Here is a 13,227-nt window from a genome sequence, read left to right on the forward strand (position 1 = left end):
GTGATGGCATGAACCATTTGTAAACCCTGTGTATTTATACTTTAAACCTTGTTTCTTATACAGGATATAATTCATTATACTGTAATTGTGATAGTGCAGTAGATTACATTGATTCCTTTTCATATTATTTACTGCATATATTAATTTGCCATTGGAGATTGAAATTAAACAGTCAGAATCAAGGATGATGTTATTGTAGTGTATGCCCAATCACATAAAATATGAAGTGGAGTTGCTATGATTAAATTCCTGTTGCAATTCTGTGTGTGTGTGTTAGTAGGAAACACATATTCCATGTTCCTTCTGAGACTAGATATCAATATTAATGATTTTTCCTTTTCCAGCTGTAATTGTAAGATGGGATTTTCTGGCCTTTACTGCGAGCTAGACATCAATGAGTGTGCCTCTAGCCCATGCCACAATGGTGGTATTTGTCAAGACCTTGTGAGCCAGTAAGTATGAATATTACTGATTTTTAGCTGTTACTGAATGTGTGTTTCTAAAAAAAAAGTGCAAATTGCAGTGAAGGCGAGGCAGAATTAATTTCCTGAGATTGTTTTGAAGAGAAAATGAACGAAACTCTTCTCCAAAGAAAAAAAGCACTGAGGTGTTCCTCTTCCTCTAAGTGTTCTGGTTTATATAACAAGACTATCTTCATCCTTGACACACATAAGCTGCTCTTCTGAAGACAGAGAGCAAATTCAGCAGGAACACATCATGTATCTAGATTGGGCTTTACTCCACTGGTGCTTCTCACTGCTGTGCTTAATGGGAGCCCCGGGGCTTCCAGGCTTAGTCGGACAGATGGGTAGAGAAGTCCCAGGGCTAATTTGAGTCCTAAATGGTTTGTCTCCAGTTTGTCTCCCGTCATGATTTTGCTCCCACGTGACCTAGCCCCGCTCAGAGCACTCCCTGATTGCACAGTCCAGGGAGTTCACATCAGGTGTGTTTTAACCTTGCTGCCCACCAGGAGCTCTGCGCCCTCCACTATCTCCATCTCCCTGACCCAAAAGCTGAACAAGTCCATCTGTACTGTGGTGATGAATCAGACCCACAGTACATTCACAGAGGCCTCGCTGTCTTATATTATACCTATCCATTTCCTTGAGATACTGTGAGTCTGACTCTTTGAGGCTTTTACATATGAACCTAAACTAATTGTTATTGACTAACTTGACTGTTAGCAGACAGTAGTGTAACAAAGTGCAATAAAGAAAGCTTTAATTGCTCTGACAATGCTGTCTCCAGCATTAAAGTTTATGTAATTAGCCAGCACAGTTCTGTTGTGTGATGTGACAATAAACACAATTTAGCATATTACAGAAATTCAATATTGATATAACTGGTTTAGAGATGAAAAATTAGCTAATCTAGAGGTGTTTAATTACATGTGTTGTTATTATCTCAATTGCATACAGGATAACTATCTCTGAGGTGTGTGGTCAGGGGATATTCGCACACACACACAGCAACAGCTGCAGAGAGGGATTTGAATTGAGTAAACCGCGTTATTGGGCACATTAAGCTCTTCCCGGTGGTAATAAATCATCAAACATAATTCAAGTTAAGGTACACAATGGGAATGGCTCTGTCATCTTTAAGTTTTTGCATGTTTTAACATCTATGTATCAAAGTAGTTTTAGTGAGAAGGTACCTCTTCTTTTCAAGGTAACTCTGATCACATCCATACATGATATAGTTTGACTACTGGAAGCTCCCTAGTACATCCCCAGGTGAACCTGTGGCCCCAGAGCAGTATAAATTTGAGTTTAACCTAATGGGCATATTGAGAAAAACTGCTTTAAGTTAGAGTAAGAACAAAACACAAACATATGCTACAGTTGCTGTCTGACACACTGGATTTTTACCCGATTTCATAATGATCAAGTTTCATCACATCTTCCTTAGGTTCCGCTGCACTTGCCCTCCTGGTTATTTTGGAACACTGTGTGACCTGGATGTGAATGAGTGTGAAGTTTCACCTTGCCTACATGAGGGTATCTGTATCAACACACCCGGGGGCTTCAAGTGTGTCTGTCGCCCTGGATACTCAGGTAGCTCTTTTGCCCTTAGGTGACATGAAGATCAATATTAGAGTCTAAAAAGCTTATCATGACTGCTGTGGCTGCACGCTATTGAGGCAACTCTGACACAGATCTGGCTTAGTGTTAAAAAATGCTTCACAATACTTACTTTTAATTAGCCCACCTGCTTCTGCAAGATACAGTGCCTGCTCTTGAGTAAAGCTAACAAGAGATAAATTTATGTCACCGGTTGTATCTGATGAAAACTTCTCAGTGTCAGTTAGTTGCCTTTATTTCATTTCATCAGCCTCTTTCGTCTCACAACGCTATTGTTGTTTTACTTCAATCCATTTGTCTTATTTTTTCCACCCAGACAGATATTGAACTATTTTAGCGCGCGCGTGTGTGCGTTTGTGTGCACTATCTAAAGCCGATTCCTGTCAGGTAGCGGGAAGATTAATTTCATTTGTCTTCCACACTGTATCATCAATTTATCCTTCCCCAGTTGAGAGAGGGGGGAAATCTCTGAGGTATTGCTACTCTGGAGAGCAGAATCTGACACGCATGGCCCAATTCCCACAGAAGCAGCTTTTATTATTAGGCCTACGCACAGCATAGTACAAGTCATTACTTTTTCTGTTTCTATAAGCTCATCTGAGGAAACAGGGTTCCCCAAGAGAGCAAGCGGCCAGAGGATACAGTTTGGATTGGCTCAAACCAACTAGAACTCATACAAAATATTTGCTCTAGTAATGCGTAACAGCACTGCAACTTTTCAAAAGAGAGAGAGAAAAAAAAAAAAGTTCAAGTTCACGGTGCCTCTGTAGCTGTGTAGTGTAACTTCTTCTTATTCTGACCTAATAGCACATTTGTCTTTTTAAAGTGATTTATCACGTCGTGTTTTCGCAGCCTGATTGGAATTGATTGAAAAGCTATTCTGGTTTGATGTTTTGATGTGCCATCCTTTCTATCACTTAAATGCTGTAACTCATTGTGTCACTTGATGGTATTATCATATTATTTGCTTCAGTCATCAGGGAAGGTAAGGGATGTTTTTTTTGCATATTGAATGCCAGAATTAATTTTGACTCTACCAGTTGAAGCTGCTTACTAATAAATCAGTCTAGTGCTATATCTACTCACTGTCACGAATGTGATTAAGCTATGATGACACTTCACTCCCACCTGCATCACCATCCATATTGAATGTTCTTACTGTTTGTTGTTTAGTGCATCCGTATTTTCTGCCTTTTCAGTAAATCTTCGGGCTTCATAATAGCAGTTTTCTTCTTAAGAAGTCCTCTAAAGACTCTGACTATTACCCTCTATTTTTTAAACTGATGGATTTTTTTTTTCTTACATCTAAGAGGTTCAAGCTTTGAAAAATAATTGAACCAAGAAGCCAGAAAATTGTTTTATTCACATTTCTGACATGTCCAACGGCTTTCATTATTCTCTTATTCTCTTTTTTTTTTTTTTGTTACCTTTGTAACAGCCCGTGTGATGCACTTAGAGGAGGAGACGTAAGAATCAAAGTCCTTTCTTGTCTTGCAGTGTTCTCACTTGTTTGCAAGTCACGTGTCACTAAAAGTCTCACATCCGTCAATAAAAGTCTTTACGAATGCCGTTAACCGGTTCACATGTACTTATGCTTCATTTTTGCATTGTTCTTTTTGTGTCATATTTATTAACACTATATGATAAAGAGAGTGGTGGCAAGTGATTATTATTTAGGACGCTTGGTTTAAATGTCTGTGCAATCTTAGGGTTTTTTTAACGGTGCATAAGTGCAGTGTTTTGCACTGAGGTCAGAAGTCACTGCAGTGACATGATTAATGGCTAATCTTGTTTATATAAATCACTGTTTAAGCACACTATTTGTCATCTGCTGTTGTTTTTTTTTCCTTCTTCTTTTTTTTTTCTTCACCCACCATTAACGATCATGTTCCCTTGAGTGATAGTACAGTGCAATCAGCACATTGCAGCAGCTTATGCAGTCAGCACATTGTGTGATGTTTATGTTTTGTTTTGTTTTGTCTTCTGGCTGTGGCGGCATGGCGTTGACGCTAAGGTTTCAGTGCATTCAGTATTTCGTAGGTTACAGTTGATAAACTGTCTTGTATTTGTAATAGTTTTACGTACACCTGTACTACAATGCAATCCAATACTGGACTGCTTTAGGGATATTAAGATATTTTGTCCACGCTGTTTAGAGTTATGTTTTTTAATAATAATAAATAATAATAAACAAATAGTAGAATTAACACTGAGAAATTAAAACTTTGTGGAAGTACAAATGGCAGTGCTGCTGTATTGGATTGTGCCAGTGCATCCAATGAAGTGGCCAGTGAGCATATGCTTCTGTCATGATATTAAAAAAGCTAGACACTTTATTTTTAATTTAGTTTCTGGGTGTTGTGAGTGTTAAAAAGTGTTGAATGATATAAAGTATTGAATTGACCTTTTCACAGCTTCATTTCCTTCATGGTGCTTCTGTATTACGATATACAAACTGTATTTTCTCTACCGTGGCGTTTTGGGTTCAAGCATTTCTCTGTCACGTATGCAAGCATGAACTATTCCTTTTCCTAAATGAAACAAGTAATCAGTTTGGTACAAGAAAGGGAACCTTTTACATCCTGTAATAAGAGAACATGATAGATTCTGTGTACACTAAAGTGAGTTTATTTATCCTCTTTCATGATAAAACACAGGCGGCAATACGGTAAATAAATCGCGGCTCCTGTTGTCACCATGTTTGTTTCCATCTGTCTCAGCCGCAGAAGAAAAGCTAACCAAATGATTAATGATAGGTCATCATCATTTTTCATCTCTCTATTCCTGGAAATCTGAAGAAGTAGTAAATAATCTGTTTTTTGTAACCACGCCAGTGATAAACAACATCACAAAAGAGCACGGTTGTAGAAATAGCTGCAACCCATTCATTTATTTTTAATTCTTTAGCAAACATAGCCACTTCTGTGGATCTCTAACGCAGTTATTTGCTTTAATTTAAGCTACTAAAAATCACCAGTGTGTTTTTCCAACTTGTGCTCTGATTTATTGGCAGGAGAGAGACTCATTTTGACAGTTTCTGTTATCTGGTGTTTCCTTCACAGCTTGATCCCTTCCCTCCCCTTCATTTCGTCTGTGATCTCAATGCTATTTTTGCGAGGTCTTTCATAAATAATGAACATCACCAACTTGCCGTTACTTAGTGAATCTTCAGACTTATCTTAAATGTGTCTGATGCGAAGGTATCGGTTGTTTGGAGGATAGTTTATGTGCTCCCCTTGAGTCAGCACATTTGGAGCAGGATAGTTTGTGTGGAGGATTTCACCTTAAGAGACATGGTACTGTGCTGTCATAGCTGCAAGTCTGCGCAGCGCTTCTACTGTAGTATACTGTATGACACAATTTTCCATTAGTTCAGTGCTGCACTTCACTGAGTCCTCTCAGGGATATTAGACACAGCAACTATTGTGTCAGCATGCTCCATTCATTTTGTGGACTAGGGTTACTACATATGCAGTTATTACTATACAGGTTGTTGTTTTTTATTTATATTCACTCATATGAATGAGTTATGCCAGTTATGATAAATAATTAATGTATTTAATAGGTCTTAGAGGGTTCAAATTCAGACTTAGTGGTACACAACCAGGCAGATATTTTTGGTTTTGTTCTTTAGCCCTGGGTACAGTCAAAGTTCCTGTACCTCTGTTCTGACCAGAGGAACCATGGCTTACATTTAGTTCTGGGCCATAATTCTAACCTATAAAACAAGTTCCTAGTCTGGGGGAAGTGCTTGGTCAGATAGCATTTTACACAAGGGAGTTGTGTATTTAACTTTCTACAATAAAGCAGTAGTTGCCCTTTATATGCAGTGGTCATTTAAATATGAATACCGTTGGTCTGGAGTGAGCATCAGGGGTGCAGTGGGTTTGGACAGGAGGGGGCTACTTTGTTTAAGCTTCCAGGGGCTTTTTCATGCTGTGGAAATGCAAATCACAATGCGCTAGAGGGACCTTTAGCTCAGAGCAGGTTCTTGGACTTTAGGCAAAGAAAGTACCAGGAACTTTGTGGTGGAAACACACCTTAGATATTTGCCTCTGATATATCTGCCTCCAGCCCAGCAATGGAGATGAAGGTAATTCTGTATGAGGTAATCACAGCAATAAAAAAAAATGATGTTCAGGAATTACTCTAATGGAGAAACATAGACATACATTGAAATGTATCTGCATAACATAATATACATAACATATACAATGTAGGACTTTACAGTGTCAATTAACAGTCATCTTTCTAGACTGTTCTTTACTTTTTTACTTCTACAGCCACGCAAAATGAGAAAAGCAACAAATGTGAACAGTGGACATTTAGCATTTTGGTTCAATAAATGAGTCAAAGGATGACTCAGATATGATTGTTGTAGGAATTTGCTGATTATACAATTAAAAAAGTCACTGTTGTTAAAGCTCCAGTTTAGGTATTAGTGAGTCAGCAGCTTAAAACCTCTTTTACTTTCACAAAGCAGAATACAAAACAATCAGTCAGTGGCTTATCTGTCATTTTCCTTAGAGGTCTGTGGTCTTATACAGCATATAACAAACTGATTTTAGTCATTAATCCAACTCAAATAATTCAAATAACTGTCTGAACAAATAACAAAAAAAAAAAAAGGATAAAGCCGGATAGTGATAATTAAGTTAAAGCCAGCAAAGAAACTAAAGATTGTTTCTTTGCATAAGAGCTGATAAAGTGTCAAACAGAAACATGAGACCCGTGTTAAAGCCGAATTGAATTATGTTCCAAAACATTTTCAATAAAAACATTCTGCTCATGTTGTCGGCAGTAGAAGAGTAGTATCTGAGAAAGAGGTAACTTGAGGTTAAAGAAACATAAGCTACACAACCCAGTCATCCTTTAATGCAGTGCCAGTCAACGCACAGCATGCTTGTGTTTACCATACCTGACAGTTTGTGATCACTTTATATCAAAGATTGGTGAAGAGACCAAAGAAGAAAACAAGCTGTGTTGGTAAGACATCTTTACCTGGGCAATATGCTCGCTGCTGTTAGGAGACATTATTTTGCTTGTGGGTTTGCATAACATAGTCTGTTAACTATAAATTGTACACTTTACATTTGGTTGCATCATGTTTGTATTGACATATTCTGCAAACTAGAGTGAGCTAGTAATGCGCTGGAAAAGTCAGCGACTGAACAGCAAATCTTAAGCTATTATTTGTCTGTATGATTCAATTTGTTTAAAGCTCATCATAATTTTTCAGGACTACACAATATAGCATTTCACTGTTTACTATAAAATAAAGGCAGTGAATTGGTCAGTGTAATGGATTATGTACATCAAATGTAGTAGTTTGGCAAGTTAAATACTGTTCCAGTATACTGTTACTGTAACCCATACTGTCTCCTTAGGACATAGATGTCAGTCAGTGTAAAAATACCAGTGGATTTTTCCTGACAAGTTGTTAAGTAGCAGATGTTTCTGTGTTGTAACCTTCTATTTCATCCAAAAATATGAAACAGGATGACGCCTGCGTGATGTCTCCAGAGGCAGTCACAGAGCTGAGTAGTCAGAATTATAGTCTGCCTTTAAAGGTTGTTTATTTAGTACATGAACACTTGCATACTAGATTTGAGGTTAGAATATAAATTAAATCCAGACTCACAAAGAGGCATCAAACCTACTTCTCTATCTCAGTCAGTCCATATGCCTGACCTCCCCCACCCTTCTGTATGTCATGTTTCTAATGTGTTTTGTCTTTCTGAACAGATTGAATACTGACGTACTAAAAAGCCAAACCCAAAAACACACACAAACACATCTAATGTTTCATACATGTTTAATTTCCTAGGGCCACGGTGTGAAGTTAATATCGATGAGTGCGTTTCAAACCCATGTCAGAATAGTGGGAGATGTATTGATGCGCCTAATCGATACCACTGCATGTGTCCTGATGGCTTCATTGGGCTCCACTGCGAGACTAACATAGATGAATGCACGTCAGCACCTTGTCTTCATGGGAGGTACAGAATTTTTCTCCATCATTTAAAACAGAAACTCTGCAAATTGTGAAGAAATGACATGGAATTATTTTTAATTACTCTCCTTGCCAGCACACCCAGTGGAGACATATGTCACATGTGTAAGGAGCTAATGTGATGCACCCACAGGTTGTCTCACTGGTCTCTAAATTACAGTCATTAATTCCATTAAAGGGGGAATACTAACTCATTCAAAAAGATTATGCACAGACAAAAACCTTTTTTCTCTTTAAATATATTTAATGCAGTTGTACAGTTTTGATTAATCGATTCTCACTCCATATGCTGTGGTCTTCTCAGCTGTAGGGACGGGATACATTCATACTCCTGTCTCTGTGAATCGGGATGGACCGGCAGCAGATGTGAAACAAACATTGACGTGAGTCAGTCTTAATTAATAAACCTGCTGGGTGTTCAAGAGAAGTGTCAGGTGATTTTTTGGTCATTTGTGTGGTCCTTTGTATAACTAACACTATTGATTTTGTTTTTCTTCTACAAGATAAGTTAATGGAACTACCAGGATCAGGAAAGCGTTGGACTAATACCTGATTAAAGGAAATTAATCTAATCCCTAATTGATTTAAACCACAGTTTGTGCTGCACTGGATAAACTATCGAGTTGCTTAGACGGTCTTAGGGAGCATTTAGTTGAACGGATAATCTAATTGCCTGCTTTTTAACTACTAACAATCCATTCTAGTCCAAAGCAGTCTCTTTAACCACATGTGCAATTTAGATAGTAAATCGTGCATTTTATGGTTGCATCTGTCAAAATATGTTGTATTGTCGGTACAGCGCCTCACAGTATGTTTGCTGTCTGTTCACTTACAGGACTGTGCTCCCAGTCCCTGTTTGAACGGGGGCACATGCGTGGATCTCACAGATAAATACGCATGCTTCTGTCAGGATGGATACACGGGGAAGAGATGTGAGAATGATGTAGACATCTGCAGAGTGGCTGCTTTTAATGTCTCCTTGTGTTTCAATGGAGCCACGTGCCTTGATGGTGAAGGGTCAAACTTTACTTGCAGGTGAGTTGGTCCATCGTCTTGATCAAAGGATGCTGAAATATAAATGGAGTCATAGTAGTTGATGGAAACAACACGCTGGGTCCTATTGTTGATATGTGTCTGCTTTCCTCCACTAAATAAAAAAAATTAAATATATAATAATAAATAAAACCAAATGCTTTTGGTTGTATGATCACTGCAAATAGACTGCAGCTTCTTTGTTACTGTAGTTTTGGGTTGTAATAGGAAAACCTGTTCATGATACAGAACCTCTTCACAAGTAAAATGTGAAATTACAGAAACTGTAACTGAATATTATAAATAACAGAATAATACAAATATAATTTGATGGTGTTGTCCAAGACTATTTATAGTTCATGTTCAGAAACTGCATATGCGCTGTGTGAGAAGTGAAAATGATTGTGACGTGAATGCTACAGAATCAAATTAGCATCTTTAATGGTTGGAATCTGCGTCAGTTCTAGGAAATTTGCTTGTATCAAATTAAAAGTACATTTCGTCTTGAAAGAGTGGTGCCACAGCACCTGCAGCACACCGCATGTGCACAGTCGTACGCAGTGGCAGCCCGCCATGTTGGGTTGCGCGTGAATCATTTCTTTTTAATTGCTGACATGCTCTCCCTTGAGTGATGAAGTGTATCTCAATGCAAGGTGTATGTAGTAAGTGTGCATATTTGACACAGCAGCTCCCCGGGTGCCTTACAGTTAATTACATTGTCTAACCTTGTGCTGATGTGCTGCTATATGCTCAATGTCATGATTTAATGGATCCCAGATTACCACAGCTCCACATACTGTAGGTTGCTGCTCCTTACAGTGTTATGTTGATTAACTTCACTGTCTATTGCCTCAGCACGGCATTTTTAATAATACTCCCTCAATTCTGGGCTTATTAGTGTATTACAAGAAGGAAAGGCACTGTATTTTACGCACTTACAGATAAATATGCACACTAAGGACAGAGTCAGTATATACACACATTCTAGTTCATGGCGTCCTTTAGTGTCCTGCTGATCTGCAATAGGGTGATCCTGCAGTGTGTGCACTTTCCACTACAACTGAGGATTATTTTTGCTGAATTTCAATTCGATTTGTACACATAATTAAATTTGCCGCACTATTAGTTATATTAGTGCATTATTATCTGGTTTTTGGCCTCATTTAGAATTCCAAAAAGCCAACATTTTCCAGTTTATTACCATGTGAAAGCATCGTGTACACTGCTGATATTAACAAAACTCTTTCTTTTTAATTGATTGATTTGAAACAGATTTAGTTTGTCCCTGTTTGTGTGACAGCACATTCCTTTTTTTTATTTATTTGAAGGAGGCCAGCCTTTTATTTACATTACATCATGGACTGTAGCTTTAAAAACTCATTAAATGCCTTTTGTCAGTGTTTCGTTCACCCACATATCTTCTTTCCACTTGAATGGAGAGGGCCTAGTCAGGCTAATAAACTGAGTAATGGCCAAAAATATAATAGCATTCACGCAATAGTTTTGGCACAAAGTGTTGCTTTATCTGCATGTTATTGTATGTTTGAAGTGGCACACTTACACAGTTCTGCACCTGCTCAACAAATAGCATTCTCGCTCTCCAGCGGTGATTAGCCAAAAGGTCGTGCGTGAAAGTCTGCCCATTTTACAGATGATGTTTGTTCATTCTGACGCACTGATAATGTTCCTTACTGTCACTTTTCTAGTTGTTCAGCTCGTGTCATCTTTCCTCCAGCTTTTCCAAAGTTGTTCAGTAGGTTTGAAGGGTGCTGACTGTGAATAGGAAATCCAAGTCAGCAGACCTTGGCTTGCTTGGCCTCAGGTAGCTTTGATGCATGATCAGGCTCATTGTCCATCTGGAAAATGACTGTTCCCCCACAAAACCTAAAGCCGATGGGGATGACATCTGCAGTATCGAGTGCTACCTCTCTTCGCTCAAGGTGTAGCTTATCCTGTGCAAATTGCCAACAGAAAACCATAACTGCACCTCACTGCGTGCTCATTGCTCACCTGTGGATTTTATCCACTGCATAATTAATCCATTCGGCTTTATCTGTAATTTTAAGTGTGTGATTTGTAAACTTTCGTGATGTTTGGCGTGCTTAAAAACAGGACAGTGGGAGTAGTATAGTAATAATAAGGAGTTTTACTCAAATAATAAATCAAATGAAAATGAAGCAGTGAGATGTTTGTTTTAATAATAACTCAACACACAATGTATTTATTTTATCATCTGCCTTATTGATTCCACTGCTGTGTCTCTGAAGGACCAGCATTGGAAAAAACATCTTTTTTTTTTCCATTTTAAATAATAGAATTTGCACCATCTGACTTTTTGATGAATAATAAAAACAAGCAGTTCTCAGATACAGCATGTCAGAGCCAAAAGAAGGAAGTGACAGCGCTGTGAGACAGTCTCCGAGTTTTAAAGTATGATATGTTTTCTTAGCTGTCCACCAGGTTTCACGGGGGATTTCTGTGAAGTGGATGTTAACGAATGTTGCTCAGCTCCTTGCCACAACGGTGCCATTTGTGAAGATCTTATTAATAGCTATGTCTGCCACTGCAGGTCAGGTGAGTCACTCAGCCCTGTGAGGCTTTCAATTTACTTTGAATGGAGGTAAGCAGTTTTTCTTTCCTTTCTAAGACTAGTAACAAGAAACCTGTGTTGCTCATGAACAATATTATTAAAACACAGCCTACATAACGAAACATATTTGGCATGTGATGAAGTTTCAGACTTTCACTGTGCCTCAGGTGCAGTAGAGTGCGGTTTACCATATATAAACCTGTTAATATTAGAATTCCCATATTGTACTGAAAGGGGCTATATAAAGTGTAAGTAAAGGTTACCATAATGCCTACATAGTTTCTATGTCTAAAAGCCATTCAAAAGTCATCTACTTTTCTCAAGGGAGACATTTGTAGTCATACAGTACTAAAATAGATAGTGATAAAAAGGCAATACTGCCTCTGCTCATTAAAATGTATGTGGTATCTGACTCTTTAGTGAAAGCCTTTTCTTGTCTGTGTATGTGTGTGAACCCAAAAAGAAGCAAATCAATGTAGGAGAATCTGATTGATATTCACTTCAGAGGGTGGAAGTGGGAGAGCCTGGGCTCACCACGGCACTCTGTGGGCTTTTGTTCCTGGCAGGTTGGACAGGCCTTCACTGTGAGGATGACATTAATGAGTGCCTTCCACAGCCCTGCAACCAGGGAATATGCATTCAGAATGATCCGGGCTATGGCTACACCTGTTTCTGTCGTCCTGGATTTGTGGTGAGGCTCCCCACCTCATACAACCATCTCTATCTCTTTTTTTTTTTCAGTTATTATTAACCTTTACCCTCTTCCACCCTTGACTTTTTAAATTTGTGGCATGAAAATAATGTGACTTTGAATTGTTCTTGTTACATTATGTGATGTTCTTTAGTTTTCCTTCAAGCTGTTAACATTATATCCCATTTAACATCTTATCTCAGAGTTACACTGACACTTCTGAGGGCTGTTTATTTTCCATACACAGGGGAAGAACTGTGAGCACAACTATGATGATTGCCTGTTGAATCCATGTCCAGAAGCATTTTCCTGTGTAGATGGCATCAACAAGGTCAGCTGCCTGCCTCCTGTTACGGAAGCTGTTCCCTTGGCGACTGCAGTCAAGAACATCACTCGTGGCTCCACACCCAGAGTGCCTACGCCAACACTCAGTCCAGCACTAACAACTGAGCAATTCACAGGTACAGATCATATATGTATTTGCATATATGTACATGTACACATAAGTACATGCAGTGGTGGCAAATAACTATAAGTACATTTATGCAATACCACGATACCATATACATTTCCATGTATTGATTGACATTGATTTGCATGTTAACTTTCTTGTTTGGCAAAAAATGTAAGATTAAAAATTACATTCATCTATTGCGGCCCACAAATTGGGATGGGAGTCATTTTGATGTATAATTATTTTGATACCAAGAATAACACCTGTATCATTAACGGTAGTCTCAAATGTGGCAGTGGATCATCTGAAATTAATGCTTCTCAATCAAGTCATAGCTCCCATTGCTATGCTATTACTTCCATTAAC

General features: G+C 38.4%; 1 protein-coding gene across 1 annotated transcript in view; it reads left to right on the forward strand.

Annotated features, from left to right (window-relative positions):
• eys (eyes shut homolog) overlaps positions 1-13,227 on the forward strand; it is a 124,304-nt gene that overhangs the window by 56,649 nt on the left and 54,428 nt on the right. The window contains exons 26-33 of the mRNA XM_026355998.1: positions 345-452; positions 1,909-2,054; positions 7,909-8,080; positions 8,399-8,477; positions 8,930-9,129; positions 11,576-11,700; positions 12,283-12,407; positions 12,655-12,868. Of these exons, the coding sequence (XP_026211783.1) occupies positions 345-452; positions 1,909-2,054; positions 7,909-8,080; positions 8,399-8,477; positions 8,930-9,129; positions 11,576-11,700; positions 12,283-12,407; positions 12,655-12,868 (1,169 nt within the window). The remainder of the gene's footprint in view (positions 1-344; positions 453-1,908; positions 2,055-7,908; positions 8,081-8,398; positions 8,478-8,929; positions 9,130-11,575; positions 11,701-12,282; positions 12,408-12,654; positions 12,869-13,227) is intronic.

Source organism: Anabas testudineus, chromosome 15, assembly GCF_900324465.2.
Source record: "Anabas testudineus chromosome 15, fAnaTes1.2, whole genome shotgun sequence".
Classification (NCBI taxonomy): domain Eukaryota; kingdom Metazoa; phylum Chordata; class Actinopteri; order Anabantiformes; family Anabantidae; genus Anabas; species Anabas testudineus.